This window comes from Haliotis asinina, chromosome 1 (genome assembly GCF_037392515.1).
Source record: "Haliotis asinina isolate JCU_RB_2024 chromosome 1, JCU_Hal_asi_v2, whole genome shotgun sequence".
Lineage (NCBI taxonomy): Eukaryota > Metazoa > Mollusca > Gastropoda > Lepetellida > Haliotidae > Haliotis > Haliotis asinina.
This window is the reverse complement of record NC_090280.1, coordinates 87,900,203-87,919,745: the sequence shown is the minus strand read 5'-3', so window position 1 is coordinate 87,919,745 and position 19,543 is coordinate 87,900,203. Positions and strand designations below refer to the sequence as shown.

The following is a 19,543-nucleotide window of genomic DNA, read 5'->3' as shown; positions in this document are numbered from 1 at the left end:
ATGACATTCTCCTGGGGCGTCGTTATACAGCACTCAGATTACAATACCATCGCCAGTCATCTCTCCTCAACCACGTCAGCTTTTCTGCAAACACACGTGACAGTAATACAAATAAGCATTCATTATAAGAGTAATCATTTTCTCAACAAAAAACATTATCTGCACTAAATTTGGCTAACATTACATTATGAGGACGCTACTTGAATGAAAACTAAAGCTAAATCAACACTAAATTAGAAGTGGCATTCATCAGAATATAATACATCTTCAAAGCCTACGTGAACAAAAAATAATTAAAACAAAAAAACCCAAACATTTCAGGGGCTCACTTGACGCTTCATAACAGAGACAACTTACATTCTAAAATTTTATAACAAGAATATATTACTCAAAATAACAACACTAAAACTTTCAAATTCATTCTGAGACTGAAAGTAAAACATCATGCTTGTCCCCCAAACTCTAGATTCCATAACAGATTTGCACTCCACTCCAACCATGCTGTTACATAACATCAGGAAGGGAGACAACTGTGTCCTTCATGCGAAATTCTGACAGCAAGCCTTGCAAGAAGCTATCCTACTACAGAATCTGCACATACTGTGGTTAAATATATTTCATGAACGGTGACTCTATTTATCAAACAGTTTATCAAACTGTTTGAACTCTAGTGTTGGCATTAGTGAGTGAGCGATCTTAGTTTTATGCCGCCTTTAGCAATATACCATAATTGGGCTTTATACATTGCACCAATGGGGAATAGAACCCAGATCTTCAGTGTGACGAGCAAAAGCTTAATCACTCAGCCTACCCACTGCCAAAACGTTGGTATTAAACACTACGCAATAACAAGTTAATAACAACCCATTTTTGATGTATCAATAAGATTAGTCTTCAGCATCTCTTGAGTAGAAACATTAAAGTTCACATAAATGTGAACTTAATATACTTTTCAAATAATGTTTAGAATTAAACAATGATTGAATCAGATTACAATGAAACATAAAATATATCTGAATATATATTCCATTTGGATTCAAATAGCTCTTATTAGATTACTGATCACTGACATCACAAATCATGCAAACAATCCATAGTTGTGGTGACTATTACAAAAATGTATGTAGTTTCTTGACTTTGTAAACTCTTTTTGACATACTGAATAGTTAAAGAAACACAACTCTGACTTTTTGTAAGATTATAAAATATAAGACACAAACATGAATGCTTACTTTTAAGAGAATTCATTTTTATGAAACTTGCAGGTCTTCTGCTGTCCAGCATATGAAAACTATACCACTTCCAAAGATTAATGGCAACTCAAACAAAAAGACTATCTTGATGGGAAGCATCTTCATTCTTCTTGAGTAAAGCAGCAAGAAAAAAATTCCAATTTGAAAAATAGATCAGACATTTTTCACTGCTGTATGGAGAGCCTAGCATGGGCCAAACTGGTGATTGATAGTATGAGCACCAATGTATTCAGTGGGACACCATGACATAGTCAGATTCCCTGACATGTTTTTCTTAATTGATTAACACCACACTTTGACTGCTGTCTGTAAATGACCGAGCCTGGACCAGACAATCCTGTGACTGACATCAGTAACAATGGATACAATGACATGCATCAATCATGTTAGCGAGCCTGATCACACTACCATGTCAGTCAAGTCATATGACCAATAAGGAATGCTGAACACCAGTTCTAACCCGGATGTTCAAATGGTTGAAACTTCAAGGATGCCTGTTTCCCATTAAGTATGTAAAAACCATACAACCTGTCATTAGCCTCTCATAAAAGTTGAACTTGTCTCCAGATAACAGATGCAACAGTACAATGAAAGATACACCATGCTGTTAATGAACCATGAAGATTATTACTGCAGCCACCTAATATGTGGCAAAACCTGGTGCAAACCACACCATGCATCTCTTACCAGTTACCATGGTTACCCGAGAATGTTCACAACATATCAGAGTCCCACGGACCCAGCCAGTCTTTGTACACTGGCACGCTGGACTAGAAAAACACCATAGACATTCAGCAGTCTTAGTATTTAATCATGAACAATTACTGACATACACTATTTAAAAGAATTACGGAACTTCTATTTTTTTAAGCATTAATACAATATTATTATCAGTCATGCCTTTCCATATTACTATGTAACATGAGTTCTTTCGTGTCTTTTGAATAGTATGCATACATGTAACAGCTGTAGTTTCTAAAAAATAAGAATTAAAATTGATAAAATGAAATCATTTTTTTTCAGTCTGAATCAAAATTGGCATTATCCCCTATAACTTCGTCTAAGACATCATAAATCAATGACAATTACCCATCCCTCGAACTTACATGCCATACTACGATTCTAAAACAGTCTTATCATTCTTCATAAGCACTCAATTTTCTTTGTAATGAAAAAACATGTTCAAATAAAACAATATTCATGAACATTGTAATGTCATAAAGTTGAAATATTAATATCAACAACACCCTTTAACAAAAACATTCAACTTCATTTCACTTGTTGCAAAATTAGAGTTGATTTGCTACAGGCATGTAGCTGCCGGAAGCCAACTAAAATATATTTTGTTCTAGGGGAAACTAGAGGTGGTCTGTTGTGGGAGCATTAAGGTACATGAGTTCTGACAAGCATGTAGCTGACTGAAGATAACTAACATATATTTGTTCTGGGGGGAGGACTAGAGGTGGTCTTGTGTTTAGGTGGATGAGAGAGTAGGCAGGGATTGTCCTGACATGACAAGTCATCAGGTCTTGAAATTACACACAAGTAACAGGTTACTCTTCCTTTGAGCAAGTGAGTGAGCTGGGATTTGCACTGCTGGAAGCAATATTAAAGCTGTGTAGCACTGGTGGACACCAATATGGGTTGCATGTGTTCCTCGAGGATCAATCAATATCTTCAACATAAATAGTGAAAGCTTCAAGAACACAATGCCACCAGTCTTTATCATGACAGAAATATTCAAATCATCCTTAAATTTTTGTGATAAACTAAAAAAGTTTGTGGAGAATGCTCTAAAAACATTTTGATAATAGAAAGAGTGTGTATTTAGGGACCGTTCATAACTTATAGCTAAGGGAGGTGGGGATGGTGGGTGGGGTGGGGTAATGATGATTTTAAGTGAGGTTGGGGGCATCAATTTTGTAACATGCTCTGGAGGGGGGGTGTTAATTGATTTCGTACATGACAAGCAGCGGGAAGGGGGGTCATTTACTTGGAACATTAAGGTTGGGATGTGGGAGGTGGGGGGGTGGTCATTCACATTGTACCTGCAACTCCATAAAAAACTCATCATCAACCCCCCTAACCATAAATTTATGAACAGTCCCTTATGCCACTTTTAGCGTTATTCCTGACGTATCATGGTAGGAGACATCAGGCCCCGACTTCTCAACCCAAACTTCAGTTTTTACTCAAATTTCAAACTGACTTTGGCAACATGAAACACCTGAACTCAACTGTATTTTTAAAATAAAAAAAACACATACATACTTAATTAGTCTATCCACCAAACTCAAATTGTCTACTGTGTTAGCCTTTAATATTGATTTCAGTACATTCTGGGAAATGAATTTTCCTGTGATTACTCAAATTTGAGTAAAAGCTCAAACTGAGGTCAAAATTGAGACTTAGTATGTTTCGAGAAATCGGGGCCAGAAGTAGGTTTCAGACATTGTACACATCTGAGAATCGAAACCATGTGTTTGGTGTGGTGAGTTAACACTTTCAACTACAAGGCCATGCCACTGCCCTGTTTTAATAACAGACCAGACCAGACAGACTATTCGCTAACACATAAATGGTGTACATTTGGGATGTATTAAACATTCTGGCACACAACTCTCTGTTCCACCACCCCAAAACTTTATGGTCTATCACAAAAAACAATTACAATATCTGATCTGTAAGTTGGATGCACATCTATCATATTTCAAACCTAAAACACTTAAGACGACACTCAAACATGCTTTCTCAAGCCAAACAGGATTTCTTAACACTCATCGAAAAATAGGCATGGAACAAACATGATAAAAGCATTGGAAAATCTTTCAAAGTATTCCAACATCAACTACACTGATGTATTATGTGGAGTGAGTGAGTTTAGCCTTATGCTGCACTCAGCAATATTCCAGCTATATGGTTGCGGCCTGTAAATAATTGAGCCTGGACCAGACAATCCAGTGATCAACAGCATGAGCATCAACCTGTGCAATGAGGAACAAGGCAGCGAGTCTGATGACCCGATCTCGTTTGTCACCTCATATGACAAGCATGGGTTGCTGAAGGCCAGCATTCTAACCTGGATCTTCATGGGTCTGTAGTAAGTGACAAAAATGTATGTCAAAAATAACAATATCCTCTTAAAAACAGTTAGTGAAATGCTACATGTAAGAATTCACATGCCAAGAAAATCTATGTCTTGAGTCAATGCAAAATGAAACAGGATCATTTGATCAGAAAGGTCTCAGAAAAAAAATTACGAAAACAGAATGTTGTTATACCATGTATATGTCAAAGAGTGTATAACGAATATTTCACAACAGCAAGACAAGTTTCCAAAGATGTCATCCAATTTTCAAATAAAGATAGAAAACAAATATAGCCATAAAAATATTCTGTGCATCTATTCTAGATGGCAGCAACAGGCATGTTAACTGCTTTGTGTGGTATGTATGGAATAAGTCATTCCAAAAATGTTGGAACTGGCAAGCAAAGAACTGATGTTAACTTGTCTAGACCAAGTCATATTTGGGCAAAAATATTTGAAAAGGATGCTGCTAATGATTGTCGTGTTTCTATATGCAATTTCTTTTCTCCATTTAACCATTTCATAATTACTACATGAACCAGATGTTGTTATTCTGACATTTCACCTTTAAGGTAAACATATTTATTTGATTAGTTGGTTGGATGAAAAATCAGCTAATGCTGTCAGTGAGAAGATCGTTACTTCAGAGGCTCAAGACAGAAAATGGTTTTATAAAAATTTTACACATTTTCAAATCAACCTTTGCCCATAACATGGATTCAGTATTCATAGCGTGAGTGAAAAAGAACTAAATATAATTGTTAACAACGTTAGATTTGTCCCAGTAGGAAACACACATTGAGTTTGTCCAACAGAAACTGATTTTGACAAAACGACTTGGGTTTCACAAAACCTAAACCTGAGCACACACAAGAGATGATTGTCTTCAAATTTATGGACATATCAAATTTAAAATGGGACCTACTTGTAACAAATCTGAACCCTTTATCAGAAACCAATATTTGTGCAAATTCAGTAACTTGACATAATCAATGTGTGTTTGTTAGAGCTGACAAGATATTGATTGAATGATGTACGATGAACATTCCTGTCTTGAATGCCCTCATGGTAACATATCCATGGTAACAGAATGTTAGTGTGATAACAACAGGTATTGGACATGGCCGGATGCTTGAAGCATGCTATCGGTGACTAGTGACATGTATCAACAAGGCTGAAGTATGAAACTGGATGATGTGGACATAGCAACATCAACTCATACCAACGCTCATGCTTTCTGCATAGACTATTCAGTGGAAACACAGCAGGTTTGTGTGACAGTAAAACTGGACAATCTTCTATAACGTGAGCATTGAAAATACTTGTGTGTTATAGTGCATAGTACATATCAACTAGACTCTTTGCTTAAAAGGGGCTTAAGTTCATTTAAGATCCAAGCGGTGACAATTCACTTGGAATGAATCAGCTCTTAAGGTAGATAATCCTGTGACTGATAGGGATGTAACTCTACATACAGAGATACAACTTCTTTTGACACTGTTCCATCTTGGAACAGTAGAACTGGGTATTATATATTGCATATATTACTCAAATACTTGAATGCCCGGACTGATATGAAGGTAGGAAATTAGCATTTACTTGAATTAGTTCTGATAATATTCCTGGATAAATGATGAATATTGAAGCAAAACATTAATTAGTTTCTGTAGAGTACATTGGGGCAAATAGACATCTTCCTAGAGTAGAGCTATTTCTATCTCTGTCTAAGCCCCAGTGCTGTACCCCAGGCAGAAGTTCCAGTAGGGGTTGTTAGAAGAGAAAGACAAACCAGTGACTGATACTATAAGCAGTAACGTATTCAAGGTCAAGGACATACTTTCAGCCTTATATATAGGTTCTCCTAGAGAGTTCTTATGGTATACATGAGATACTGGGGGACAAATTAACCATTTGTACTCCATGTCTCCACACACCACTACATACACTATGTGTCGCTATCACTATGTACCACTGTCTGTGCAGAAAGCTGAAAGTCTATGGTGGTGCTTATCCAAACATCAGAACTATCAAGGTGACTCGGTGTGAAGTATTTCGGTTGGTCTTTAACCACACGTGCTGGCACTAGAGTCATAGTAACTGTGGTTTGTCTACATGCACAAGTGAAAATTGTATTTTATTGGTGTGCAACAGAATCATCATAATCAATGACCAGTGCCATGCTAGGTGAAGTGAATATTTGAATATTTTCAAAAAGATCTTCTATCGCAAATCAAAGATGTAAGACTAAAATATGACTGAGACGTCAATAATAAATTCATCACAAATCTGATGTTCCGACACAAACACACTTGCCACTTATGCCAACCTTGATGTTCCAGCCCATATTTCATAACGCCAGCCTGTTGAATGTTTGGGAGCACAGCAAACTTTCCATGTCATTTCAATTTTTTCTTAATTCAAACTTCTTTTCATATCAATGAGCATATGTTTTTATGGAAATGACATGGAAATTTGTGGCTGCTAAAACAACAAAATGTCTTGATTTGAAGAAACTTACGTTGACATCTTCCCCAAGTCCATTCTCCTCTCCTTCCTATTGGCAATGTTTGTGTTATTAATGATGTTACTACTGCCCAATACGATCAAGAAAACCAAATTGTACATTGACAGGACAAACTAGTGTGTAAGCTTGTATGGTCTTATGCTGCTTTTAGCAATATTCCAGAATATTCTAGGAATATCACTGCGAGGAACACCGGACAGGCCTCACACTTAGTACCCGTGCCAGGATGTGAATCCAGGCATTCAGCCACAATTGTATGGTGTTAGGGAATAGAAAGCATTATTTGAAAAAGGTTATGACTAGAAATCACTACTATTTGGTTGTGAAGTATCCCTGAAACCAGCTATGATGTATGATTATGAGGAGGACATGAACAAATGTAGCCTTGTGTGCTTGATTTTGTGTTTCTGTACAGACATGACCAAAACTGATACTGCTGGAATAATACTGACAAAATACAACTGTGACCCATGTAATAAAGTCATTACCATATTAACCATATCATAAGCATGCTGCTTCATATGGACCCCAAAGTTCCAAACCAGTTTGTCTTTGCAACTGAACAGTTACAATACTCTGTATTTCATGGTGTACAGAACAAACTTATTACAGTAAAATACAACTTAGAGATGCTTTCATCAATTGCCACTCCACCATTTTTATTATGGTGAATATGGTACAGTAAATCCTGTCTTCCCACTATACATGTAACAGTCCACTATATAGTTTGAGAATAAGTGTATATGGTTCATGCAGTGTGAGATATGTACAGCTAGTTACCCACCTCCCATCCCTCGTCTCTTCTCATCAATATCCTGACCATTTGGTGCTTATTATGGTGAATATGCTACATTAAATCCCATCTTCCAGTCATACATGTAATAGTCCACAATACAGTTTGAGTACAAGTATGTATGGGTCATGCAGTGTGAGATAAGAATAGTCACTACCCACCTCCCATCCCTCGCTCTCCCCAGCCAGATTGTAGTGCTGCTTCCTCAGATCACCCAGCTTCCTCCTTTCCTTTTCCAGCATCGTCTCCAGCTCAATCACACGCACCTGGAGACAGTGATGAGACATGGTGAGACAGTAACAGCTTGTGATGAGACATGGTGAGACAATAAGAAGATGAGACATGGTGAGACAGTAACAGCTTGTGATGAGACATGGTGAGACAATAAGGCGGTGAGACAGTAACAGCTTGTGATGAGACATGGTGAGACAATAGGATGATGAGACATGGTGAGACAATAAGGTGATAAGACATGGTGAGACAATAAGGTGATGAGACATGGTGAGGCTGTAACAGCTTGTGATGAGACATGGTGAGGCTGTAACAGCTTGTGATGAGACATGGTGAGACAACAAGGTGATGAGACATGGTGAGACTGTAACAGCTTGTGATGAGACATGGTGAGACTAACAGCTTGTGATGAGACATGGTGAGACAATAAGGTGATGAGACATGGTAAGACAATAGGATAATGAGACATGGTGAGACAGTAACAGCTTGTGATGAGACATGGTGAGACAATAAGGTGATGAGACATGGTGAGACAGTAACAGCTTGTGATGAAACATCGTGAGACAGTAACAGCTTGTGATGAGACATGGTGAGACAATAGGATGATGAGACATGGTGAGACAGTAACAGCTTGTGATGTGACATGGTGAGACAATAAGGTGATGAGATGTGGTGAGACAGTAACAGCTTGTGATGAGACATGGTGAGACAATAAGGTGATGAAAAATGCTGAGAGAGTAACAATCATGTGAACAGCATGTGATGCTAGCTACCGGAAATTTGTAAAACCACTGGGTATCCCACTAACCTGGGTCTGCATCTCCATCTTCTTTGTATCGTGGAGAGACAGCTGGGAGAAGTCCATCAGATCTAAAGCAGTAACAACAGTGTACATCTGCTTACAGGAAGTAGCAAGCATTTACAAGTGAAGTTGGGTCTGAATGTATTGGCCATGGGGCCAAACTTCTTGGGGCTCAGTTTTAAGAAATGAAACCTACTTGCACTCAGTGCAACATTTGATAATAACCTTGTTGCACCAGGCAAAAACAGGTTGCACTTGCTGCTCAATACAATTTTACATGAGTTTTGGTAATGAATCAATGATGATTTCTCAAATCATATGCTTTAGATGAGCATGAGATACTGGGACACATTCTGAACCAGCATCCACTAATATGTAGGATGACCCTATCTGGAACTGGTCAACCCTATACATGAGGACCTGCGGACTTCATCAAACCCATGTTGCCTTCAGGGACTCAACAGTGTGCAAATGTTTCAGTCAGGACTGTTTATTGGCAAAAACAACTGCATGACTATATACTGTGATATAGATACCAGTACTGTAATATACCATTTAAAAAAGTGGGGTATTGGATTTACAAGATTTATAAAATGTAAATGATGAAGCCAAGGAGGAAATGGATAAAGAAGAGAAATTATGGGAAAATGTGACAATTTATAACTTAGGAAATGTCTCATTGTATGGAAAAATATTACTATTTCTCATATGCACTGGCATTGGTTAGTGGTGTGCTTGCAAGATGGAATATCCCCTACTTTATTTCAATGGTATATATTGGAAGATGAAGTGTTTGACAGTGATTGACTTTGATTGTACATGCAGATCATTACTCAACACAGTAAATATGACTCAGTCACTTGCTATCATTTTGATGTCTTGGATACAGGGGAGATAACTTGAAAGAAATTTCACTTGAATTTGCATTGTTTGGGCATGCAATTCTAACAGAAAACATTACTTGTGAAGAAAATGTGAGTACATTTTTGGTTAAATGAGAAAAATAACAACAAAACCTATGTTTAACCCACCACCCTCATGGTTTGGTAGACTGTCAGTTTTACCTGAAGTCATGGTGATGCATACTACAGAAATGATCCTTAAAAGTATGATCAATATACCCAATCCCGACAAAAATGTCAGAAACTAAACTCACTCTTATCTTCAACTATCTGTGATGCAGTTTTGGCAGATGCCACAACATTTCCTGTGGCCTCATTAACTTCCTTTGATGCTCGAGACAGCTCTGACAATCCTTGACTCCCTCGATCAGCTTTTACCTTGGAGGCCACAGTAAGCTGTGCAGTGCTGGCTGCGATCTCCTGGGCACACACCATTAGTTCCTCAAACTTGCCCTCACCCTTCACCAGCTTGTCTGCTGCCTCCCTTCAAACATCAACATCTACTCAGTGCACCATCTGGTTCATTGCCTGTTTGATTGGCATTTTAGAAGTTGATGAATAATGATGAATGTGGTGCATTTTAATATCCACCACAAAACGTATTGCGGGGGATAACAATGGAATTGGTTATAATACAGTAACAATAGGGGGAAGCCACATGTTCAGGATATACATTGCAGATGGAATTAATTAGTAATGATTGATGTTCTGTACTTTTTATCAGCTCATTGTAGGCGGATGGAATGAGGTATCCTTGATCTCTGTTGATTGAGGGCTTGTGTTGATGGATTTGAACTGCTTCTGCCAGTTTTCAGTGACTCAGTTTCTGAGTGAACGATGACATAACACAGCAAGCAAAGAACATATTCTCTCTGTTTCTAATCTTACTTACATGAGTGTGGAGGCACCAAAGCCCACAGCCTTGGCAGCTGATATCAAGCCCTCTGTCCAGCGGTGATGTTTCTTGTAAAAATCTTTGGCTGTTGACGTCCCCTGAAACATTCATTGAGTCAGTTAATATTTTAGCAATATTCCAGCAAAATCACAGCCAAGGGATACCACAATGGGCTTCACACATTGTACAGATAAGGGGAATCAAACCTGGGTCTTTGTCATGATGAGCAAACACTTTAACCACTAGACTACCCTACGGCCCCTGAAACATTGAGAAAGACACATGGAACTGACACTGGAATAGTGAGTGAATTCAGGATTTCACTCTTAACAATCTGCTTCTCTGTAACGATTACATGAAGCGCTGCAGTGAGTGAGTGAATTCAGTTCTAGCTGGACTGAGCAATATTCCAGCTATATGACGGCGGCTTGTAAATAATCAAGTGTGCACAAGACAATCCAGTGATCAACAGCATGAGCACTGAGCACAACTGGGAACCGATGACATGGCAAACATGATTTGCTGAAGGCCTATTCTACCCCGGGACCTTCAAGGGTCTTCTCTGTTATGATTACATAAAGTGTTGCATTTACACATTACAGTTTTGTAAACGGTACAAACACTGGTAGCTTCGGCCGGGATCTTAATGCAAGGCTAGCAGACACAGAGTGACAACATGTCACACATAAAAAGTCTGTCAGCTTTGTGTAGAAGGAACATGTAGAATGATTCAGGGTGATAAGACAGCCTCTTCTATTAAACAGTGAAAGTATTCATATTCTTCAGAGAAAGAAATGTGACAGCTTGGGTGGACAGATGGACTACATCTGCCTGGCCATATATGGTTCTTGTCAACTGTGACACTCCCAAAAGTAGCAATGATAATTAAGAAATACAGTCCATTCTACCACGCTTGTGTCCGAGTGCTTTAATGATATAATAGTTCAGGGCGAAAGCGTGCTTTATTACACTATACATGGTGATAGAGCAAACAGTATTTCTTTTCTAAGATGCTGTATTTAATAATTTCTAAGCCTAATTTCGATTAATCTATGGCAGAAAACAAATGACGGTGTCTGTGATCTAAATTAAGAATCCTCACACAGGGCTAACTGACGTGCTGTTCTTTTGACATGTCAGCCCCCTACATTAAGACAAATGTTACTAGATAAACAAATGATGAACAGTTTGGTGACGGTTCATGTTCGGGTTAAATATCTTCTCTACATCATTTTAATTACATCTGTGATTCTCTTAAACCATACAAGGCAACATAACCTCATTTCTACTACAAACGAAAGTTTAGATCAGTACATTCAGCTGAAGCTGACTAGTCATGCGACATTCCATGATTGCATAGTGGGAATGTAAACACTGCAAACATTACTGTGTCTCTGTAAAATTTTGAGTCGAATCTATGACAGATTTTATCCTTCGGAAAACATAAACATAATGTTTCCATCAGTGATGTTAGCTGTGTGATGCAACTGCAAACCAAGAAACAGGATGCGATGAAGCAGTTTACTGTGGTAGGCTGTACGAGGCGATGGCAACTGACAAACATTGTGACGTCAGTTACATTGTGACGTAATGCAAAAAGTTTGATTACAAGGGCAGACTGGAATGGCTCAGTGATGTCAACACATTGTGACATAATGCAAAAAGTGCACATTATCGTCTGATAAAGTATTGTCGGCGCCTTTGATCTCTCACCGAAGCATCTTAGAACAGCTCATCCTTGACAGTTGGTTACTCACCCTGCCCTGAAGTACAATCTCCTTCTGCACATCCCTGGATTTCTCTATTAGCACCTTAATGGCCTGAAACCAGACAATGTAAGTCAAAAATAGAGAAATAGCACATTACTGGTTACGGTTGCTGTTTCATGAACACATGCCAGAGTTAAACTGGAATAGCAACATGTGAGTGAGAAAGATATATGCCAAACCAGGCCCATCTACTAACGAGCAATTTTTTAAGGAGGAATGTCCACAAACAAAATATTCGAAAAATAACTGTTGTCAAGAAACCAAAGCTGTTCATGAGTTAATGGACCTGTAATGAAAGAAGGCATAAGGTCCACTGGCATTCAAGTAGCTTATTTATAATCATACAAGGAACAGATCCATGTCACAGATCCATGTGTTTACTGACCTTCATGAGAGCTGTGCAGGCGTCTAGAATTCTTTCATTCACCTCCAGCTCGATACCCGTATTGTCCTCCCTTGTCTTCTGAAGCATCTCCTGTTAAACAAACACAGTGAAGGTTCAGATTAACATCCAGATTTCCACATCTAGCAAGCTTGAATGGTGCGTGTGTACATGCACTTGTTTGCAGGAGACAAATGACATTAACCCTGCAAAGTGTGAGAGTGAATGAGTATGGTTTTATGTGGCTTTTACCAATATTACAGCAGCATAACAGCAGGGGACACCAGAAATTGGCTTCACTTATCCTAGACATGTGGGGAATCAAACGCTTTAGGCCCTAGACTACCTCACTACCCTTACTCAGGAAAGAGATCAGATTCACATGTGCCCAACAGGGAACAAAGTTTGTTGGGCAAGCATCTTTATTACAGTGATACCCCCACCATCTAAAGGTGTTGGATAAAACCTGTTGAAGGATCTGCCTAGTTCGTGCAACAAGGGGAGTTCTATGTATATAAAACTTCTTTATTATACTGAAGGGAAAAAAGTAAAGGATCACATGAAAGGAGGACAAGTGTTCAATTATTTGTTTCCAAGATTTCTTCCAACCTTGGCATCGCATGGCTTGTGAAGAGACATATGTCAAAATAAGGGAACACTCATGCTTTCATGTGATCATTTTTTTCCTCAGTACATAATATGAGCAACATTTTGTTGCAGCTGCTAACAACATTATCAAGCAACATATAGTCGCTACATCTAAACATCGCTCATATTATATGAAAAAAGTTCTATATCCATAGAACTCTCCTCGCTGTTCATCACACATTCTTCTAAATGCCACTGAAAGAAGCCTAGTTTGCATCCAGAGCAAGTGTTATTCACCTCTATCTTCTTGGCTGCCTCTTCAATGGCTTTTGTTGTTGAGGACATCTCCTTGTCCACTAGGTCCCCTATCTCCTCTGCCTTGACGTCCTCCATCTTGGGGACAAGGTCCTCAGCCAGCTTCATCACATATTGCACTTTCTGGATGCAATCATCCACCTCAGATGTTGCACTGCCACCTACAAGAAAAGGCAAACAACTTTATATTAAAGAGACTTACTTCACAGTCAGCAGTGATTCATAAATTGGTCAGAAAACAACAAGGTTAATGTATCGATCCTGTTCACTATTCTTGGGGTGAATACAACCCTAGTTGTCTATACATTAAGATGTTACAGTCAGAATCTTGAAAACAAAACCCAAATAGCTGACAGTACTTGCTGTCACAGATATCCAAGAGCATGAAGGTACAGTGATGTCCACACTGTTAATGTTAATCAAAAGGTGTATTATTTAACACAATTATCCTCCTTCTGATAGAATAAAGTGACCACCACTATAACGGACAGAAAAAAGCAAAGTCCCATCACAACAGCAATCACCTCAGTCAGGTTAGTCTGTCACAGGTAGCCACTCAGGGCTCTGTTCCTCAAAGCGAGTGTAGTGCTCTGACAGTTCATAAGTCTATGATAAACTACGGGAGTTACGACTGCAACAACTCTACAATCGCTTTGAGGAACTGGGCCCAATCATAGCGCCAAGACGACCGTAACTCCCATACTTTAACATAGAGTTGCGATGATCATAGTTCTATTGCCTTGAGGAACAAGGGTCATGGACTGTTAATCTGAGAAAAGGCCCCTAGCAACAAATACAGACAGAATACCTTTGCCAACAGCATCAAGCAGTGCCATGCCGGAACTCCCTGTGTCTCGACAAGCATTGGCTAGTTCCTCCCCCGGCTCTATCTGTGCAGAGTGGGACGTAGCAAACCCATGCACGATACAGTCACTCATTCGATGTGAAAACATGCTGATTGTTCCAATCAGGATATCTAAATCTGAAACAAACAAGTTACATTCTGCACTATGAAGAAGTAACACACAATCTGATACCCCCAAAACCCTTCAAAATCAGCCATACAGATGACATAGAATAGTGACATGAACTGAATCATGTTGTCCTTGACATTTTCTAGCATAATAATTTTGGGAAGTTTACACTAATAAGCTACTATTTGTAGTCAAGTTTTCATACCAGTCCTCCAAGGTAGAATTGCAGGTGCTATTTCCACGCCTATGAGACTGATGAAAACCTCACCTTTCTTTTCCCCTGTGTATGCACCATGACTCTGTTGTAGCTGTGTCAGACTCTCCAACACAGGTTCTGCCCTCATTAGTAAATACTCTGGAAAGAAAATATTTAGCTTCATATCATGATGGCCTGGAGCACACAACCTATACACTGACATCATGAACACATTTTACTGAATAGGATGTAGTGATTGACTCCTACTGCAAGCATCAACAAAGAAAATGTCAAATGTAACTAGTACTGACAAGCTCTAAATGTTTTGAATGGTAACTGTAACTCCTTACTTCATAGGACACAAATATTTCCATTCTGTATTCTATCCAGACCAAACCCTGTTCATTCATATTATTTTACTATACTTTGGTTATTCATATGGTACTGGGTAATGAGAGGTCAGCTTAATCCCTGCAGCTAATCACATATTGCTTTCACAAGGCTGTGCCCCTATCTCTATATTTGTCAACCTACCTGCTGTACAGGTGACAGTTGTGTGGGTAGGGTTCTCGTTCTGCTCCAGGGCATCCTGTATTATGGCCTTTCCTTCTGACACACCCCTCTCTGCAATACAGATATGTCAGCCTTCTTCACTCAACAGAAAATGTTCATAATAAAGTACTGTATACATTAGCAGTTAAAACAGTTCATATTACCTTATAGAACCCTAAGTGATGTAGTGATTATGTCCCTATCATCCATGTTTCAAGTAAAGGATGAAAACCAACCCCAAGGTTTTGTTTGAAAAAGTAAGGCTGAACAGAGATATACTCAGTAAAGAGAGAATCTGGCGAGACAACAGAGTGACGTCACTGGAGGTTTATAACGTATCACAGTGGCATGTAAATAATCCAGACATGTGTTCGATAGCACGAGCAACAAACCCTAACTTCGGGAAGAATTATGCACAATCAGCCTTATCGTTGTCAATGTAATGACAAGATCGCTGTTAATTCAGCTTGTAGAACAAATATGACAAATTAGGAATGTTTTGCCGTTCTCGTTGCAGTATGCCTAACAAACTGCTGATGCAACCTCAGATTCTGACTGACTCACTACATCCTCACCTAACAGTTTCTTGTGCAGGTCATCAATCTGACCACCAAGCCGACTTTCACTGTCCTGCTTCTCTGTCCTCAGTTGATCCAACTGTTTCTGCAGTTCGTCAAGAGTCTGGTTCAGAGACTCCTCTTTCGAGGCCTTCTCAGCCAGAGTTTGGTCCAACTGAGCCTGCAGCTGGGACACCTGCTCACTCAGCTTCTTCTCGCTCTCCTCATATTCCTTCTGCGTGGTGGACAAAGTTGCCTGCAATGATGACAGCTGACCACAAAGCTCCTGCTCTCGCTGGTCCCCTCCTTGCTGTACTTCAGAGAGACGAGATTCAAGGGAGGCAACTGATGTCTGACTTTCCTCCAACTGGGATTCAAGAGAAGATTTACTGTCCTCTAAATTCTTTACTTTACTATCAAGGTCCTAAAATGGAAAACAAACAAAATGCACGTTACATGATGCATCTATCTACAGTGTCCTTCAGGTACTTTCCTTCAACATAATCACTTGCCTCTTGGTCAGAAGGGATACTATAAGGTGACATATGGGCGATTGTTTTGCTTTATGACACTACTGGGAAAACATTTTGACATATAAGACAGTAAGCATGTAATATACATTGGAGTATCATAATTGTCCATTCTTAAGTGTACACTTTGATACATTACAGACAATTCCAGCGGGATAAAAACACAAGACCAAACCTATAAATCAGGAAGACATCTTCCATAATCTTCCTCAGCTACATGTTCCTTGACTTATTTCCTTCAGCATATACAAACTATGTCATTACACACTGTAAGATCAAGGATGGGTTAACAGAATGATCTTCACAAGCATGAGTTGCTTAAGACCATTCTAACCTGACATCTCACAGCCTAAAAATGTACTATAAAGCTGTAAAGGTGATCTTACTCACCAACGTTTCCGATATTAAATCTTTCAGTACATACAAAAAATATATCATAAGACGTTATGGTTCATTTTTCTCAAAAGCAGACGGATGAATTGCAATCTACCTCGAAAAGTGATAAACATAAAATACTCAATGAGTATTTTATGTTTGTTGTTTTTCGAGATAGATTGCAATTCATTGGTCCGCTTTTGAGACAAACAGACTATAGTAAGATCAAGGGTAGGCTAACAGAATGATCTTCACAACCATGAATTGCGTCAGACCAGTTCTAACCTGGACATTTCACAGACTAAAAATGGACTATCAAGGTGATCTTCCTCAGATACATGTTCCCGATTTTATTTCCTTCAGTATATACAAAAATATGTCATAAGATATTGGTAAGATCAAGGGTAGGTTATTAAATGATCTTCACAAGCAACACTGGCATATAAGCAGGAGTGGCTACAATGGGAATGTTTATGATACAAAAGCTGGACTGATTACAAATAATGTGTGTACAATACCATACCACTGATTTGACAGAAAGCTAGCATTACCTTGCTCTTCTGCCATCCCTCATAGAACTCATCCAAGCCAGCAGCCTGCCAATACATTAACCGACACCATCGTTATGTTCAGGCGAGCTGTAGAGACCTTACACAGCCACATAAGACATGCTGTTAGTTCATGCTGACCATACATACCACACTGCTTGGCAGGGTTATCTCTCCATAACACATGCTTGTTGTTGAGAGTTGTCTCCACTATGACGGCATACAAGCAGGCATGCTTACATGACTCTGAAAATCTTACCTTGTGATAAGAGACCATCATGTTTGAAGGGACCAACGGCTCTAACCATAAGTCGGCCAATCAAACATATATTATATTTTGGCTGCTATTCAATAGTTCCAAAAAATATTCAGTCACTACTCCTGTGCTGATTCTGGTAACATTCGGAGCAAGGTCAGCTGAAATGACGTTTAGAGTCATGTTCGGGAAAGTAGAGAAATCTTTAGGGCACATACAGTTATATGCACAACACCTTAAATCAATTAATGCCTACATCAAAAACAGTGAAAAACAGAAACACAGCAAGTGAACAAATTAATTTCAAGCAATGAACTTTGTATTAATAAATAGCCTGTCCTCTGTAGTACTTTCTGCATTTAAAGCCAACTTACCTTTCATTATCTGTATTCATCGAACCTTGACCCTTTCACCACAAGAAACAAAACCCATTCACCAACACAAAGCAAATCACAGTAGCAGCATGCACAAGCCAGGATCTGCGGCTGCCAACATGACCTTGACCCTCACCTCTTTCTGCTTCTCCAGCATTGAACATTTACCAGTGACCTCAGCCAGCTGTCCAGTGACCTCATCTGCACTTTTCTGCAGGTTATTGTGGATGACCTGCTTTTCCTCCTCGAGGCGCTGGAGGTCCATCTTTGCCTCCTGACATGACATCAACACAGGGCATGCACATCACAATAGGCAGGTCATGCATAGACGGTTAGAGCTACCCTACACAGCTGTGAGTTTTCACTCTCCTATCAAATACCTTATGCAACCAATTTCAGGTAGGTTCACAATCTACAACTTCCCTGAAACACCTTATTTATTAGGGGGAGGGGTCATAAAATTTTTTAGGAAAGATAATGAAGAAAGGTACACTCTATACTGGAAGTTAGGGATTTCGCCTTTAGTTTTTTCAGGGAGGGTCACAGACTAATGCTTTGTCTCTGAAAAATTATTTGGACAGATACAAGTACATCTTCACTTTAACTGTAAATAAGCCCTGGTGGGCCTGGAGATGCAGAATCTGTGGAAATCTCGACTTGAGGTGTTTCACACTGCAGGTAGGTTTTGACTGTTGTGAAAAATGGAGAGTAAGACAAACTTGGAAGGTTATCAAAAACTACCCCTGATCGTGGGGATGGTCAACCAAAAGAAGGTAATTATTTTCTGTGCATTTGTGCATCAAAAACTACTGTCAAAATTAGGTTCTGTCACCATTCTGACTTATTTTGTAACTTTGATGAAAATGTGCAAACACACATGTCCCAGTACAATTCTAAAAATGCTCTTAAGGCCTCCATTTCCATAGCAGTATCCTTACAGTAAAATAAACAAAATTCTTAAAAATGTAGACAACCATAGTAAAATAGAAGAATTTTCCTGAACTTTCTTTGCGATATACAGATCACGATTTACATCTGGTAGAATTATCAAACAAAGTGAAAATGTAACAACATCCAAGTGGACTCCTTATAAACTCCAAGTGGACTGCTTATAGGCTCTCACATTATGATGTGGAAATCACAAAGCTGTTAATTGTTTAGTGTGATCAAACAAAGGGATCTGTGTCAAATCTGTTAGTCGAGTGAGCAATGAGGTTGTGTGAAATTATTCGTTGTGACCTGAATTCTCTCTAGAACACAAAGCCATGCAACACACAAAAAGATCAGTTTAAAACGCAAGTGACAGCTTTAACTAGTGCAAACAGTGTGAAATAAACAAATTTGATGACAAAATCATTGTAATAAATTAATTTACTTAAAAGAATTGATTCCAATGTAACAATTACATGTATACAGTTGTGATTTATAACCAAACAAAATCCTGGAATAAAGTATCTGGATTGAGTGACTGAGTGAGATTGCAATCTTCAAACTATCAGACATCCTACAACTGAGAAATTGGATTTACACACTATGTTCGTGTGAGGATCAGAACCAGGGTCTCACAAAGCAACCTTTACTACTTAAGGTAACCTTGACTCCTATTCTTTAAAACTGCACTACGGTTACCTTAGTTACT

At 38.9% G+C, this 19,543-nt stretch overlaps 1 protein-coding gene and 1 pseudogene across 6 annotated transcripts in view; both read right to left on the bottom strand.

Annotated features, from left to right (window-relative positions):
* LOC137299057 (huntingtin-interacting protein 1-like) overlaps positions 1–19,543 on the bottom strand; it is a 65,520-nt gene continuing 45,977 nt past the window's right edge. For 3 of the 6 annotated variants that reach the window (XM_067831567.1, XM_067831543.1, XM_067831551.1), the window contains exons 18-31: positions 18,041–18,178; positions 15,840–16,245; positions 15,247–15,336; positions 14,785–14,871; positions 14,351–14,524; positions 13,525–13,703; positions 12,643–12,732; positions 12,246–12,308; positions 10,486–10,586; positions 9,848–10,077; positions 8,698–8,759; positions 7,820–7,924; positions 6,860–6,895; positions 18–84 (exon numbers count right to left, since the gene is read on the bottom strand). In XM_067831567.1, the coding sequence (XP_067687668.1) occupies positions 76–84; positions 6,860–6,895; positions 7,820–7,924; positions 8,698–8,759; positions 9,848–10,077; positions 10,486–10,586; positions 12,246–12,308; positions 12,643–12,732; positions 13,525–13,703; positions 14,351–14,524; positions 14,785–14,871; positions 15,247–15,336; positions 15,840–16,245; positions 18,041–18,178 (1,770 nt within the window). In that variant the 3' untranslated portion in view covers positions 18–75. Of the gene's footprint in view, positions 85–6,859; positions 6,896–7,819; positions 7,925–8,697; positions 8,760–9,847; positions 10,078–10,485; positions 10,587–12,245; positions 12,309–12,642; positions 12,733–13,524; positions 13,704–14,350; positions 14,525–14,784; positions 14,872–15,246; positions 15,337–15,839; positions 16,246–17,277; positions 17,323–18,040; positions 18,179–19,543 lie in introns of all 6 variants that reach the window. The other 3 variants (XM_067831577.1, XM_067831559.1, XM_067831583.1) reach the window with 3 other exon arrangements.
* On the bottom strand, positions 9,721–9,807 carry LOC137259001 (small nucleolar RNA U3; annotated as a pseudogene).